This window comes from Mobula hypostoma, chromosome 22 (genome assembly GCF_963921235.1).
Source record: "Mobula hypostoma chromosome 22, sMobHyp1.1, whole genome shotgun sequence".
Lineage (NCBI taxonomy): Eukaryota > Metazoa > Chordata > Chondrichthyes > Myliobatiformes > Myliobatidae > Mobula > Mobula hypostoma.
Genome location: NC_086118.1, coordinates 34146475 through 34164171, shown reverse-complemented (window position 1 = coordinate 34164171; position 17697 = coordinate 34146475). Strand labels below are relative to the sequence as shown.

General features: G+C 39.4%; 1 protein-coding gene across 9 annotated transcripts in view; it reads right to left on the bottom strand.

The window, feature by feature from the left end:
* ccdc57 (coiled-coil domain containing 57) overlaps positions 1-17697 on the bottom strand; it is a 185161-nt gene that overhangs the window by 28693 nt on the left and 138771 nt on the right. For 7 of the 9 annotated variants that reach the window (XM_063074415.1, XM_063074418.1, XM_063074413.1 and 4 more), the window contains 6 exons: positions 15306-15506; positions 12497-12553; positions 11064-11292; positions 10728-10852; positions 10300-10431; positions 3221-3470 (listed from right to left, as the gene is read on the bottom strand). In XM_063074415.1, coding sequence (XP_062930485.1) covers positions 3221-3470; positions 10300-10431; positions 10728-10852; positions 11064-11292; positions 12497-12553; positions 15306-15506 — 994 coding nt within the window. The remainder of the gene's footprint in view (positions 1-3220; positions 3471-10299; positions 10432-10727; positions 10853-11063; positions 11293-12496; positions 12554-15305; positions 15507-17697) is intronic. The other 2 variants (XR_010021297.1, XM_063074421.1) reach the window with 1 other exon arrangement.

The window sequence follows — 17697 nt, the reverse complement described above, 5'->3', positions numbered from 1 at the left end:
AAGTGCCAGAAGGCCCAAGCTCCTTTTAAACCTTGCACCACCTCAGCAAAACAAGAGACTGCTCGTGATGATTGTATCCCGCCAAAGAGAATTTGGCTAATTAAAGTATAGACCATCAGGCTCAAAGATAGCTTCTATCAAGTTGTTAAAAGACTATTGAACTGTCCCCTAATATGATAGGGTGGTCCCTTGACCTCATAATCTACCTCATTATGATTTTGCACTTTCTCTGTAACTAACACTTCATTCAGCATTCTGTTATCGGTTTCCCTTGTACTACCTCAGTACTCTGCTGTTATGAAATTATCTGTATGGATAGCAGTTAACAAAGTTTTTCACTGTACACTGGTTTGTGTGAGAATAATAAACATATTTATCTTATCAATCTGAGTTATCGGTAAAATTATTACAAGGTATCATTGATAGTCCTGTAAAATGATTATTACTTAACAAAAACCTGTCAGTCAAAACTCAACTTTGGTTCTGCTGGGAACTCTCATGATTCAAAGTACATTTGTTACCAAACTGCGTATGAAATATACAATCCTAAAATTTGTATTCCCACAGACAGCCACAAAGCAAATAAAACCATACAACCCATTCAAAGAAAGACATCAACCTCCCCTCCCCAACATGCAAAAATAAACAAATCACGCAAACGGCAAAAAAGAGCGAGAAATACAGAACGTAAAACACAAAATACAGAAAGTCCAGGCATATTCAGTTCAGCTCATTTCAATCTAGTGCTGTGTCATTTGTTATCTGGAGGCTGCCCCAATCAAAATCACTCAAAAGATCAATAAAAGAGGTGTGACCAGGAACCAGAAACAACATCATAACGTGAACTTCAGAGTCAAATCCACAAGCTGCATCGATTAAACCTTGTCCACGACTCAGGAATCCGGCACAATCCTCCAGCAGCATCGAGCAAGAGGGGGAGAGAGAGAGAGAGAGACCATTTGAATGTAGGGACCTTCCTTCAGGAGCAGTGAGGGAGATGGAGAGGGAGAGAGAGATCATCACAAGCAGGCACCATCCTCTGTCAGTAGCGAGCGAGAGGCTAAAAGTCAGCACTGAACACCCATTTGGTTTTCGCTCTCTCCCCGATTTCAATCTTTATTGACGCTTTACTTGGCAAGATCGGTGAAAAATGAAGTCCATCATGAGCTTGTGCCCCATCTCCAGGCTTCTTGGCCTCAAGGCTGCACGTTTTGCTCCAAGCCTCACTGAGATCCCTCAGAGATAGCAAAGTGCCAGACCACTCAATTGGCCCAAAAACACACCAACTAAATGTAAATCACAGGCTCCACATACGAAAGAAAAAGAGGGCATAAAAAAGTGAAAGAAGTTGTTTCGTGAATGGTCTTGAGGATGTCACCCTTTGTCGCATTGATCGCTGCTGCCATCTTCTCTTTGAGCACTCATTGCTGCCTTAGTCAGAAAGTTTAAAAGAGTTAAAATCAAAGTCAATGGGAATTGAGTGGAATCACCACCATTGCCTGGAGTCAGGTGATGGTTGTGGCTGTGGGAATGGGATATTATTCCAGCAATTCCTTAGTCCAGTATCCAAGAGTTAACCACCTTCAATTGCTTTGCAATGACTTACCCTCCATCATAAGGGAAATGAAATATTTACTGCTTACTGCAGTATGTTCAAATTTATTTGTAATTCCTGGAAACTCTTCGAGCTAGTGCAAGTTAGTAGCACGGTAGTCATAAAGAAGACATACTACATTATATTTTTCTCTCCTTATTGGAGGAATCTGGTGCTTTTGTAGTGTAAAGTGGGGAGTGTAACAAAAAGACTGTTTTCAAATCTGTACAGGTATAAGTATATTGAGTAGTTCTCCAAGACTGCCTCAGCATACTGCTGACAGAATCTTTGAAAACCGAAAAATGCATTGTTGGACTAAGCAAGACATAGAACAGAGTGGGCTAAAGGAGAAATGAAAGAGTATAAGATCATGAAAAACAGAGTGAGAAATTCAGAACCTGGGGCAGCTGAAGAGAAGTTTATGGAGAATCAGAATCACATTTAATATCACTGGCAAATGTCCTAAAATTTGTTAACTTTATGGCTTGCAGGACAATGAAATGCATATAAATAAATACAGAAAAAAAGACTGATTTTCGGTAAGTATATAGAAGTCTATAAAACAGTTGGAAATAAAAAACAGTAGTAATGTAGTGTTCATATGTTCAATATTCCTTTAGAGATTAGATGGCAGAGGGGAAGAAGCTGTTCCTGAATTGCTGAGTACATGCCTACAGGCTTCTGTACCTCCTTCTCAAAGGTAACAGCGTGAAGAGGGCATGTTCTGGGTGGTGAGCATCCTTAACGATGGACACTGCCTTCCAAAGGCACTGCTCCTTGAAGATGTCTTGGATGCTACAGGGACTAGTACCCATGATGGAGCTGACTAATTTTACAAGTTTCTGCAATTTATTTTGATCCTGCACGGTTGATAGGGACTGGTAAGGACCAATATACATAGGGATAGCCAGGTGATATTCTTGCTAATGACTTCCAAAAAAGCTGAGTGGAAGAGGTAGGGTTGAGCGAAACTAGGAACATAGAACAATTGGTAGGACAGATTATTTTCTGTGATCAATGAGTGGTCAATGCGTGTTGTAAAACATGAAGATACATAAATCAGACTCCCAAGGTTGTGTTCCAATAGTATTAGCTGAGCTCTCTCATAAGGGCAACTACCACAGTTTTTCCCCTTGCTCTTCCCTCTTCCTCTAGTCACCACTTTGGTCTTTTACCTCTTCTCACCTGCCTGTTACTCCCCCTGGGTCCCCTTCTCCTTCCCTTTCTCCTATGGTCTACTCTCTTTCAGGTCCCTTCTTCTCCAGCCCTTTACCTTTCCCATCCACCTGCTTTCACCTATGACCTTCCAGCCAGCCTCCTTCCCCTCCTCCCACCACTTAATTCTGGGGTTTCTCCCCCTTCCTTTCCAGTTCTGAAGAAGGGTCTCGGCCTGAAACATTGACTGTTTTTATCATTTCCATAGATGCTGCCTGACCTGCTGAGTTCCTCCAGCATTTAGTATGTGTTGCACCACAACTAATAAAGTTTTATGTGTACCCATATTTTGCTGACATTTTCTATTTAAAAATATTTTCTTAAATAACTGTTGAGCTTTATTATATTTCACATTCACCACTGGGCACAGAATTAAGCTAATGTTCTACACATTCATTCCTCATGGTTCACCTGGTTCAGCATTGCTCTGTGGTGTAGATACAAGAGGACTCAGCCCTCCCTCCAACATCCTCCAGACATCTTGAATAGAACTGTCAGCTCCATAGGATGACATTAATTGTTCAGACTGGCTGTGTGAATTTTGCATCAAGGGTTGTGACTGGCTGGTTTCTGATGTAAGTGGATGTGACTGACCAGCTTCCAAGAATTCACATTCCTTTGCTTTGTCAAGTGTAATTTTCGCTATACCTACAGCTTGGCCCTGTGGAGAAAATAAGAAAATTGGATTTTGCAAATGCAGATGAAAGATTTAACTCACCATTTCTTTTTATACCTTATCTATGTTTCCTATTCTATTTCTTTGCTATCGAACATGGTGTTTCCTTGCTGACGGATAGCTCCTTGAGTAACTAACACCTTGCCTAAAGAGCTACCTATGTGATTTGACAGGATATTTGATAACTGGAAATAATAAAGCAAGAAATGATGAAAGTCCTGAATTAGAAAGTCCTGAGACTAATTACAGAGTTCCTAAAACCCTGATCCAGAACTATGTTTCTATGTAAGCAGAGACTTGGATTTGAACCTAGTGTTTCTTCTTATCTGAGTGGCTCAGCTGATCATTGAATAAATGTGATCACAAGCAATGTTGTAGAATCAGAAACAGGTTAACACTGACATGCAGTTATGTTGTGAAACTTGTTGTTCGGTGGTAGAAGTACAGTGCAGATATTAGAAATTACTACAAGAAATTAATAAATAAATGATAAAAGGACCAATCATTGAAACATAGAAAACCTACAGCACAATACAGACCCTTCGGCCCACAATGCTGTGCCAAACATGTACTTACTTTAGAAATTACCTAGGGTTACCCATAGCCCTCCATCTTTCTAAGCTCCATGTACCTATCCAGGAGGCTCTTAAAAGACCCTATCGTATCTGCCTCTACCATCGTCACCGGCAGTCCATTCCACGCACTCACCACTCTCTGCGTAAAAAACTTACCCCTGACACCTCCTCTTTACCTACTTGCAAGCACCTTAAAACTGTATCCTCTCGCGTTAGCCATTTCAGCCCCAGGAAAAAGCCTCTGACTATCCACACGATCAATGCCTTTCATCTTACACACATCCTGAGGAAGTGTTCAGGGGTTCATAGACTGTTCAGAAATCTCTTGGCTGAGAGTGCATTTTTAGACTCCTGTACCTTCTCCTTGTTGGTAGTAATGAGAAACGGGCATGGCCCAGATGGTGAGTGTCCTTAATGATGGATGCCACCTTCTTGAGGCATCACCTTTCGAAGATGTCCTTGAGGTGGGGAGGCTTGTGCCCATGGTGGAGCTGAGTCTACAACATCTACAGTCTGTGCACTGGAGCCTCAATATCAGGCAGCAATGCAACCAGTCAGAATTCTCTGCATGGTACTTTTGTAGAAACTTGCAAGAGTTTTGATGAAGTTTAGCTGCTGATATGCCTTTTTTTTGTGATTGCATCAATATTCTAGGCAGAGGATAGATCCTCTAAGATGTTGATGCCAGGAACTTGAACTTCATCACACTTTCAGCTGTTGACCCCTCAATCAGGATTGGTGTAGGTTCTCCTGACTACCCCTTCCTGAAGCCCACAATCAGTTCCTTGGTCTTACTGACATTGAAGGCAAGGTTGTTGTTGCAAAAACACTCAACCAGCTGATCTATCTCATTCCTGTATGCCTTTGTTGACATCTGAGAATCTGCCACCTAAAATGGTGTCACTGGCAAATTTATAATTGGCGTTTGAGATATGCCTAGCCACACGAAGTGTAGAGAGAGTAGAGTAGTCAACTAGGCACACCTCCTTGTCTTTGTCTGCATTGATTGTCAGCGAGGATATGTTATTTCCGGTCCACACTGATTACAGTCTCCTGATGAGGAAGTTAAGGATCCAGCTGCAAGTACAGAGGCCCAGGTTTTGAAGCTTGTTGATCATTCCCAAAGTATTTGATCTGTGGATGAAGCAAAAGGAATACCATCCTTCCCAGGAAATCACTCAACCATGACGGTGTATCAGAATCAGGTCTATTATTACTGGCAACACACACAAAATGCTGGAGGAACTCAGCAGGCCAGGGAACATCTAAGGAAAAGAGAAAAGGATTTCCTCCAGCATTTTGTGTGTGTTGCTTGGATTTCCAGCATCTGCAGATTTTATCGTTTGTTAATATCACTGGTGTATTTTGTGAAATTTGTTGATTTGTAGCAGTGGTACAGTTCAAAACGTTATAATAAAATAAAATAAGAAATATATATTAAAATTAAATTAAATAAGTAGTGCAAAACGAAAACAAAATTCAAAAAAATAATGAGGCTGTGCTCATGGATACATTGTCCATTCAGAAAAGAGATGGTGGAAGCAAAGAACCTGTTCCTAAAACGTTGAATATGTGTCTTCAGGCTCCTGTACCTCCACCTCGATGGTAGCAATGAGAAGAGGGCAAGCCTTGGGTGATCAGGGTCCTTAATGATGGGTGCCGCCTTTCTGAGGCTTTTGAAGATGTCCTTGATGCTGGTGGAGCTGGCTGAGTTCGCAACTTTCTGCAACTTTTTCCAATCTTTTGTAGTGGCCCCTCCATACCAAATGGTGAAGCAACCAGTTAGAATGCCCTCCATGGTATAAATATGTGAGAGTCTTTGGTGTCATACCATGTCTCCTCAAGATGTTGACACCCATAAATTGAAACTGCTCACTCTTTCCACTGCTGCTCCCTCGATGAGGACTAATGTGTGGTCTCTTGACTTCCCTTCCTTAAGTCCACAATCAATTTCTTGGTCTTACTGATGTTGAGTGCAAGGTTGTTGTTGTGACACCACTCATTCAACTGATCTCTCTGACTCCTGTACACATCCTCGTCACCATCTGAATTTCTGCTAACAACAGTTGCGTCGTTGGCTGATTTACAGATGCCATTTCAGATGTGTCCAACCTCACAGACGTGGTTGTAGAGAAAGCAGTGACCAAAGCACGCATACTTGAGGCATGTCAGTTTCGATTGTCAGTGAGGAGGAGATGTTATTTCCAATCCTCACTGTCTGTAGTCTCCTGATGAGGAAGTAAAGGATCCGGTCGCAGAGGCAAGTATCATGCAGGCTCCAGCTACAAAATCTAATGTCTCCAAAAGAGTTGTTTCTAATACAATCTAGTAATTTTTTTAAACACAGTCAATTAAAAAAAACTGTGTCAGGTTCCTCCATCTTCTTCATTCTCTCTCAAATTACCAATTAGGGTGCTATACTGTATTTCAAAAGGTAAAATGTTGATTAAATATCAAAATTGTCTTATTTACATATATGTTTAGATACACACCAGTTTATTTATCCCCTCCCTAACCAAAGAGACATAGAGGCCAGAAATTGTCTGCTTAGATTCACTGAAACATGGCATGCCATTTTAATAGCTTGGAATAAAGTCATTCTATGTTGTAAAGAAATTTTATGCAGTTATTTTAAAGATTAGAAAAATGGAAGCGATAAGAATTATTGAAGAATTATTGAATCCCTGAAAGTTTTAGAAAACAATGGTAGATGTTAGAAGCACCAACAGCATCCACATTTGATCTGAGTACTTCCACCATTTTTTGTTGCTGCAACTAGAAGAATATATATTTTATATTATTGAATCTTCAAGCATTATTGATTAGTTTGATAGGGTAGCAATTCCCTGAGAGAAATCACTTATAGGCCATTTCACCACGCAAACATCTTGACAATCTTGAAGGAACAAAATAAAAGTGAGTAGAAATTTGGCACTTTCATCCTTCCAGTGTGGAATCCTGACAATTTGCTGTGCACAATGGTAATCCCAAGGCACACTAATAACAATTCTCCAATTTAAAAGGTTGTGTGTATTACCAATCTTGGAAAAAGATACTTAAGTTTTTAGCTCAATTCTGAGCCACTATCTGAAATTTCATCAGTTTCAAACTCAACTAGAAAGGCTATTTGGCACCACCCAATGGCTAAAGTAGTGACTACATCTGAAAACGACACTTGATAGATCATAAGATATATCCTTTGCCAATCCATCCAAAATAGACAACAGCTTTTAAAATAATTTAAAAAATTTGAAGTTCATATGAAAGTATACCTGGCCATTCAAGTTCATGGCTTATTTGTCTGTGGTGCACTTTCCTGTCCTATCCTTTAAACTGTCAATTTACGCAAAATTTCAAAAATCCATCCCAGCTTTGAGTATATTCAGAGGGATGAGACAGTGCTTAACTGATTGCCTGCCCATTCTTACTTTCTAATCACAGTGGAAAACCAGCTGAGCTAATCAAGACTGTTTTGTAAGGTAGAGGGAACGCCAAACAACCATCAGGCCTTAGGTGGTGAACCAACAGACCTTGCTCTCAGAATATCCTGGCAGCTTATATGTTAGTGTCAAAAGCTTTTGAACTGTTTTAAAATACTCTTAATCAGTTTTTAAAATAATGTTTTTAAGGATTTTATTTTTATATTTTATGTAATGCCTTTTAACTATTTCCTATGTTTCAAAATGAAGTAATGCAATCTTCTTCGATAAATTCGTTATTAGTCTTTTCTGCCATAAAGTACCTGACTGCTCTCTTCAGCATGTTAGTAGATTTTTGAGTTATAGGAAAAGGCTCAACACTGCAACAATATTGACCATCATGCCTATCTCTATTCACACCATTACTCTGCAAAAATTCCATATATTTGTGTTTATATTCGCCAATTTCCATATCCATAAAATACAGCTTATACTAAGGCTTGCAAGTAATTAATTTTATGATGATTTTTCTCCACATTGCAGAAAAGCAAATATGGTTTTGGTCAGCAAAGTTAAAGAGCTGATTATCGGCTATAGGAGAAAAAGCCGGAGGTCCATGAGCAAGTCCTCATTGGGGATCAGAGGTGGAGAGGGTCAGTAGCTTTAAATTCTTTGGTATTATCAAATCAGAGGATTTGTCCTGGAATCTGCTTGCAAATGCCATCACCAAGTAGGCATGACAGTGCCTATACTTTCTTACAAGTTCCCGATGAAGTACCTGGTAAGGTTCTGAAGATCTGTGCCAACAAACTAGTGGGAGTATCCAAGGACATTTTCAATCTCTCACTGCAATGGGCAGGAGTTCCCACTTGCTTCAAAAGGGCAACAATTCTACCAGTGCCTAAGAAGAATAATATGGGCTGCCTTAATGATTATCGCCCGGTAGCACTCAGATCGACAGTGATGAAATGCTTTCAAAGGTTGGTCATCACTAGGCTGATTTCCTGCCTCAGCAAGGACTGCACCCATTGCAATTTGCCTATCACCACAATAGGTCAATGGCAGACGCAATCTCAATAGCTCTTCACATGGCTTGAGACCACTTGGACAACACAAACATCTATGTTAGGATGCTGTTCATCGACTATAGCTCAGCATTTAATACCATCATCCCCACAATCCTGATTGAGAAGTTGCAGAACCTGGGCCTCCGTACCTTCCTCTAAAATTGGATCCTCGACTTGGTAATGTGAAGACCACAATCTGTGCAGATTGATGATAACATATCCTCCTCGCTGATGATCAACACTGGCGCACCTCAGGGTTGTGTGCTTAGCCCACTGCTCTACTCTCTATAGACATATGACTGTGTGACTAGGCACAGCTCAAATACTATCTATAAATTTGCTGATGATACAACCATCGTTGGTAGAATACAGGAGTGAGATACGCCAACTAGTGGAATGGTGCCACAGCAACAACCTGGCACTCATCGTCAGTAAGACGAAAGAGCTGATTGTGGACTTCAGGAAGGGTAAGAAGAAAGTACACGTACTAATCCTCATAGAGGGATCAGAAGTGGAGAGAGTGAGCAGGTTCAAGTTCCTGGGTGTCAACATCTCTGAGGATCTAACCTGGTCCCAACATATTAATGTAGTTATAACAAAGGCAAGACAGCGGCTATACTTTATTAGGAGTTTGAAGAGATTTGGCATGTCAACAAATACACTCAGAAACTTCTATAGCTGTACCGTGGAGAGCATTCTGACAGGCTGCAGCACTGTCTGGTATGGGGTGTGGGGGGGCTACTGCACAGGACCGAAAGAAGCTGCAGAAGGTTGTAAATCTGGTCAGCTCCATCTTGGGTACCAGTCTACAAGGTACTCAGGACATCTTTAGGGAGTGGTGTCTCAAAAAAGCAGCATCCATTATTAAAAAGCTCCAGCACCCAGGGCATGCCCTTTTCTCACTGTTACCATCAGGTGGAGATACAGAAGCCTGAAGGCACACACTCAGCGATTCAGGAACAGCTTCTTCCCCTCTGCCATCAGATTCCTAAATGGACATTGAATCTTTGGACAGTACCTCACTTTTTAAAAAATATACGGTACAGTATTTCTGTTTTTGCACTTTTTTAAATCTATTCAATATACGTAATTGATTTACTTGTTTATTTATAATTATTACTATTATTTATTTTATTTTTTTGTCTCTGCTAAATTATGTATTGCATTGAACTGCTGCTGCTAAGTTAACAAATTTCATGTCATATGCTGGTGATAATAAACCTGATTCTGATGTTTGTGTAGATTCAGCCTGTTTCTAAAAACTTTGACAAACTTTTACAGGTGCAAATGAAGAGTATCTTAACATGTTGCATCACAGCCTGGTATAGAAACATCAATGCCCAGGAACAGAAAATACTACAGAAAATGGTGAATACAGCCCACTGCATCACAGGCAACCCCCTCCTTACTATTGAGCACACTTACACAGAGTGCTCCAGCAAGAAAGTAACATCCATGATTAAAGACCCCTACCATCTAGGTATGCTCCCTTCTTGCTACTATCATTGGGCAGGAGGTATAAAGTCTTAGGTCTCACACCACCAGATTCAGAAACAGTTATTACCCTACAACCATCAGGCTCCTGAGCCAGTGTGGATAACTTCATCTATCATAACTATGAATTGATTCCACAACCTACAGTCTAATTTTCAAGGACTCTTTACAACTCATGTTCTCTATTATTTTTTATTTGCACAGTTTGTCTTCTTTTGCATATTGGTTGTTTGTCAGTCTTTGTTTACCTTACAATTACCTTATCTGCAGTATGTTCTTCTCTGACAGTTTTCCCGTTGATAGTATTCTGGCCTTTTTCACTTTCTGATGAACTCTGCTGCACAGTGATGGGAACTTGTTTGAAACGTGTCAGCTGTGCATATTGTAATTCCTGAAAACAAACAGCATTCTTTTTTAATTGAAATATTATAAGAATAACTACATGCCAAACTAAGTTCAAATTTCAAATAGAATACTTCCCTTAAAGGAGTAAAATTTAATTGCAAAGATACTTGACAAAGGATACCAGAGGAATAGTATATGGCTAAGGGAATCTGAAGGTTAAGCAAAAACTGTAATAAGGAAGTAAATAAGTTTAAAAGCAAGCAAATTTATGATAAAAAGCATTCTGGGATTTGGAGAGGAACTTTGAATATGAAATACTACATGCACAGAGAATATTATTACCTGGGTAGTGAGTTGGTATTGTAGGCATTCCAAAGCAGACAGGCGATTCTGAGCTGCCTCTGCCAGCTCTCTCGGTAACTGAGTAGGTAGGTCCGAATGGCTCACTGTGACAGATGGCTGAGAAACTGTGAGAGAAAGCCATGATTACTGATGGCATAACAATATCTGTGAGTAATCACAATAGGTTCACAGCAGGGAACAGTTGCATGTTATGTGGCTGGATGTGGAAATGGATTGTGGACTTCATGTCCTGTGCAATGATGGAATTTCCTACTACACAACAGATTACTTGCTTTGTAATCTAAAAAAGGATTTGTGATGTAACTGGCCACATACCATTTAATCCAGATTTAACCAATTCCGCACGGAGTCGGTTGCCTATCTCAATCAGCTGCTGTTTGTCACGGGATAGCTGACTGATGTAGTGAGCAGCCTGCTTTAGTTTGGATTGCAAAACCAATACTTTAGAGTTTTGCTGTTGTGAGGGGTGGTTACTTGACTGTGAATGAATCAGTTGTTTTCGCAGTTGAAGAATTTCTCCTTGAAGCTCTTTAACAATTTCATCCTGAGTAAGAGAGAAACAAGACAGAATTCACCATCTACTTCCAAAAAATAACATTTCAGAGCATTTGATAATTGAAGCCAATATCACTAGCTACATTGCTTGACGTAGTTGCTTCCAAATTATTTCAGAAAAGAAGGTTAAAACTGATTTCACTTCTCTGGAGAGATATCGTAACATCCTCACCACTGTACAAGTTATGCCCCAATTTTTAAAAGTATTTAAATTTATTTATTGAGATACAGTGTAGAATAAGCCCTTCTGGGCCTTCAACCCAATCCGTTCAGCAACCCCCTGATTTAATCTGAGCCTAATCAGCGGTTGATTTACAATAACCTACTAATGTACCAACTGGTACATCTTTGAACTGTAGAAGGAAACCAGAGCACCCAGAGGAATCCCCGCAGTCACGGGGAGAACATACAAACTTCTTATAGGCAGTGACGAAATTGAACCTGGGCCATCTGTACTGTAAAGCATTGTGCTAACCACTACGCCTCCCTGCCTTTATGGATGTCAATTTTAATAAAAAATACTTAAATCCCCAGTAGCTTTTGACAAACTTCTCACTGTCCATGAAACCCAGAGCTACATTCTCTGAAAACCTACATCTCTTTCTGCTCTTCACAGATGGTGGCAGAGTAAACAAGAAATGTACACCTTCATTATCAAGGCAGTGAGAATGGAGACACCATGGGAATTGTGTACAGAAAGATTCAAAATTATGCACAGAATGAAATCAAAATATTGGAAAATTGTTCGATTTATTATTACAAATTACATTAAATAAAACAAGATCTGAAATTTCTTTACAATTACAAAACATATTATAGAACTGCAGAAACCCAGACTTTAACATTTTTCCTGTAAATATATGTTAACTCTCTTTTTTCAGATGATCAAATTTAATTTCTCATACGTCTCAGAATGCAGTGATGGATTGCCCCATCCAATCAGATAGATTAAATGGACTTCCCGTGCCATAGAAGGTAAGTTAGTTAATGAGGTCTTAACTGTAGTGCTTGAGTTTGTGTGGTACAATGTTGCTGTAGTTAGCATTACTGCTATAAAGTTCCAGTAGTCAGGTATTATCCTAAGCTCAGATGCTATCTGCTTGAAGTTTCCATATTCTTCCTTTGACAACATGGGTTTCATCTCGTTTTTATTGGACATTGTGCTGAATAATAACAGTGCAATAACTACATACCTGTTCAACAACCACAGGGACACGGCCACTCGCCAAGTCCAGTTTCAGAGCTGAAACCTGCAAAAATGATTCATTTTTTGAAATGAACTTTGTAACCTTATCCTTCCAAAAACAATAGGTTGCTGCACACAAATGTGGCAAGCAATCTCCTTCTTTGCTTTCAATTGCCATTTACAAACCATAATATGCCCTATTATGGCATTGTGACTTCTTGAGGAGACAAATTTGATTTGCATTAAGAACAATTGCTAACCAAGGTTCGTAACTGACCCTCTGAAATTACAACAGCAATATGTAACAAGACAACTAAAAAAATGCTACTTCTTTTTTTTAAAATCTTTTTATTGAATAAGTATACAAAAAAGGTAAGCCATATAAACATTAATACAATGTTAAAGTATAATAAAATTCCAAAAGGTATCAATACCAAAAAAAATACTACAAACAATGTAATTTAAACATAAGAAACCAAGATAACATAATAGTATACTAAATTTTATATATATCAATGGAAAAAAAAAGAAAAAAAAACCCCCAAAAAAAACCCACCGTGCAACTAACTAAAAGCAAAGCAAAGCAATGGGCTAACTTGAAACCAAACAGAGTTAAACTTAAAATCACGTCCTCAATCCCGACCTCCATTAAAAACAGTGAAAAAAAACAAGAAGGGTAAATATTACATTAAAAAAATGCTACTTCTGAAACAAAAAAAAAATGTCTTGATAATGTTTAGAGATTCATTTTGACAGGTCCAAAGAATGGGAAAAAACACACACACTTGGACAGATGTATTTTTTCTTTGACTCAAGGCAGCAACAACTTGCAGTTATAGCAAATTTTTAACACAAGGATGGGCAGGAACTCACTGGGAAAACTCTATGCCAAGAACCCAGTATCTACCCTTGTGATGCCAGGGAATATGGGACCCCCATGCAAATTCTCAAAATCCTAACTCACTCCTGGCTGCAATCCAACAATAGACTCCATATCAAGTCCAGTGAACTGTGGCAACTCCACACCTGTTATAGAGGGATATCTGTCCCACCATATGAACTGCTGCTTTACTGAGACAGACCATTAAGCAGCAATTCACTTGTACTTCTAATTCCGTACACGGGTCTTCAATGCAATGAGGAAATCCAAGTACAGATTGAATAACTGCTTTTCATACACTTGCATCCTGTTTGCAATATTACACCTTGTGCCTTCAGTTGCCCATTCCAATTCTCCATTCCACTTTTATTCTGCCTTTGTCTTTGTCATTCAGCTTTGTTCCAGTGAAGCCCAATATAAATTCAATGATAAATTCTCTCTCTAACAGCAGTACCTGATCTGTTGAGACATTCTGGCACTCTCTTCTACTTCTGATTTCTAAATAAAGCTGTGTTCTGCATCTCATGGCTCCAGTATGTTTGCTATCTCTTTTCCTACACCCCACATTCCTCTTCCTCTATTTGCCTTCATCCAGAGTGATCAACTTGGATTACCATCATTCATTTCTTCTCTGATATAGTATCAGAAGCAATTATATCACCTTGACCTATTCCCTATGACAAATTGTTTCTTTTGTTCCCTTCATCTCTCACCCTCTCTGCAACTTCAGACACATTCATTTTTTACTTTTCTAGTTCTTATGTATAGACATTCATTTTTTACACTTTTCTAGTTCTGACGAATAGTCATTAACCAAAATAGTAACAGTTTCTTTCCCCATGGATACTACCTAGTATAACTCAGCATTTTCCTTTTCCAGCAACCGTAGCTCTCATCTCTTTCGGGGAGCAATTAAGGCTGGGCTTCAGCTGTTGGTAGGTTTGGAAATCAGGAAGCAAAGTTAAAAATTGAAGCACAGCCAAATCAGGAACCAACAAAGATCAGCAAGCTGAGGGATAAATTAGGAGAATTTTCAGTGTATTTAAGCTATGGAAGAAAGAAGCTAGGAAAGCATGCCAATTATTGACAGGAGCAAGGTCAAGGAGGAGGTGCTCAGTATCAGATGCACTGAGGTAAGCAATGTTATATTCGTAAGGCCAGTGATGTTGTGGGGATGGAACTGGACTCTCTGATGGTGGTGTCTGAGGCCATCAAACTTTACAACTCCTCCCTTGGAGGGTCAGACACCCTGAGCCAATAGGTTGGTCCTGGACTTATTTCCTGGCATAATTTACATATTACTATTTAACTATTTATGGTTTTATTACTATTTAATTATTTATGGTGCAACTGTAATGAAAACCAATTTCCCCTGGGATCAATAAAGTATGACTATGACTATGACTATATAAGTGGAATTAGCTGGAAAACTCAGGGACAAGTAGGATGTCAAGAGTGTGAGTGGTTCAGTTCAGCCTTAGGCAGTAACCAGGAAGAAGGATGGTGTCACGGAGTTAGGAACAAGGTGTTTTTTTTAAGGTTTCAAAAACAAGGGCATCAGTCTACTCACTTGTTTCTATCTTTCCAGGACTGGTTGTTTCATAAGAGGCAAACTAGTTCAAAAACAATGTAAGATTTGAGAGACAGTGATAAAGTAGAGTTCAGCATTGTCAATGTGTACATTTAGTCATTTCTTGTGTTTTAGATTATTTTGCCATGAAGCAGTTTGCAGATAAGAAATATAAAGAGATCAGAGGTTAGGGGATAAATTTGCAGGGGAAGGAAGTGAAGTCATTGCAGGTAATCCCCTTTTTACAAATCACCTTATTGAACAGTGAAGGAGAGTCACGAGATTCACAAAACAAAAATAAAAAAAGTCTCAAAGGAAAATATATTTACTTTGAGGATTATTCAAATTAGTGAGTAATAGGCTTACCTCATTGCCTAAAGCAACAGTTTCCAAGTTTTGTTGAAGGTTACTCTTAAAATACTCATCTGCTTCTTTGCGTGCTTCAGCCAACTGTAACTCCAGTTCAGCAATACGTTCATTTAGTCTTAACATTTCTGAACCAGTTCTCTGTTGCTGACTGGTTAATTCATATCGTAATTGATTAATTTCAACTTGTTTCTGGCGTGTCTGTGAAAGAGGAGAAACAGTATAGAATTCCACATATTGATATGTTGGAGATGTAAGAAAGTTTCAGAACATCAACTGACTTGGTGTTTATGAAACTAGACATTACAAGGTTCCCTTTTAACCTGAATGGTAGTTAATAGTGGGTATTCTGCACTGATTAAATTACACGTAACAAGGTTAGTCTATTTGGAGCCTTGTGCCTGCTTCACCATTCAAAAAGACTGTAGTGCCTGTCTCCTGCAGCAACACCATAAGGCATACGGTAGAAGCAAAATTAGGCCACTCAGCCCATTGAGTCTGCTTCGCCATTCCATCATGGCTGATTTATTATTCCTCTCAGCCTTATTCTCCTGCCTTTTCCCCATAACCTTGGACCCTCTGTCTAACCAAGAACTATCAACCTTTGCTTTAAATATACTCAAAGACTCCACAGCCATCCATGGCAATTAATTCCACATTTTCACCATCCTCTGGCTAAAGAAATTCTTTCTCATCTCTGTTCAAAATGGACATCCCTCTATTCTAAGGCTGTACCCTCTGGTCTGAGACTCGCCCACCATAGGAAATATCTTCTCCACATCCACTATGTCTAGGCCTTTCAATATCTGATAGGCTTCAATGAAATACCCCCGCCCTTCGTTCTTCCAAATTCCAGTGAGTATAGGCTCAGAGCCATCAAACGTTCCTCATATGTTAACCCTTCATTGGCAGAATTATTTTCATTAACCTCCTCTGGACCATCCACAATGCCAGCACTGTAGGGGCCCAAAGCTGCTCAAAATACTCCAACTGTGGTCTGACTAATGCCTTGTAAAACCTCAGCATCATATCCTTGCTTTTATGTTCTCGCTCTTTCAAAATGAATGCAGGACTTCCGGTAGCGCTCATGGAGTGAAGTCGCGTTCTTGACTCGCTCCATTACCTCTGAGTTTTTTTTCTCTATGGTCAGCTATACTTTAATTAACCATTAAGGCATCAATTTTTACAATACTTTGAATTAAACTGAATTCTCTGACAATTGGATGATACTTAGATCTGCTATGTCTAAGAACGGGAAAGACGGCAAGGATGGTAAACCTTCGGCTAAACCGAAAGCTACGGATCTCCCTCCGACTGAATCACCGGTGACTTTGAAAGCGATATCGGAGTTAATTCAGAGGGAAATTTCAACCTCTGTTAGGGAGATGATTCGTACGGAAATTGCAGGCTTTGTTAAAGACCTGATTCATACGGAAATCTCAACTAATTTCCAGAAAATTGCCGATTCAATGGATAAGATGCAAACATGTATTGCGGAACATCAGTCGGCTATATCTGATCTTCAAAAATTCGCGCAACAAAGTGAGCTTAAGATGGGGAAAATCGAAGAAACAATTAATGTAATGAAGAAGAAACTTGACTTTTTGACTTTTAAAAACTCTGACTTGGAATCTAGAATGCGACGGCAGAATTTACGAATGATTGGCGTGAGGGAAGCCGTTGAAGCTAACAACCCCATGAAATATTTCTCCCAACTTTTAAAAGATGCATTCCCTACTGTATTTCCTGACCAACCACCGCTACTGGATCGTGTTCACAGAATCCCATCATACTCGTCTAGGTCAGATAGACCTAGGCATGTTATCTTACGTTTTCATTACTTTCAAGACAAGGAGAGACTGTTTCCATTCGCTCGATCTAAAGGTTTCATTGATTTTTCGGATCTTAAGTTCCGATTCGTGGAAGATTTCAGTAAACCAATCTGGGACCAACGGGTCCGTTACAGATCCGTGATGTCGGAATTCTATAAGAGGGATTTAAGACCAGCGCTGCTGTACCCTGCACGTCTAAGGATTCGCATGTCAGATGGAGCCCTTCGTTTTTTTGATTCTCCATCGGATGCCCAGAGTTATCTGGATCAACTTTCATCTCCAACATCTTAATTGCCTTCTTTTTAATTTTCTCCGTTGATCGGAGGCTGTGAATTGGTTGGTTTTAACTTTTCTGTGCCCTGTTTGGGCAGAAAAGTTTACTTTCGATTTCTTAATATGGCTACTAAACTTTCTTTTTAACTGCGTCATTTCTTTCTTTTCCCAGGGGATTCTGGGTGGTTACTTCCCTTTTGTCATCTTACGTATTTCCTGTGCGGCCTTAAATTTTGTAGTTTTTGTTTAAATTTTATTCTGTTTTGCTTTTTATAATCACTTTATGT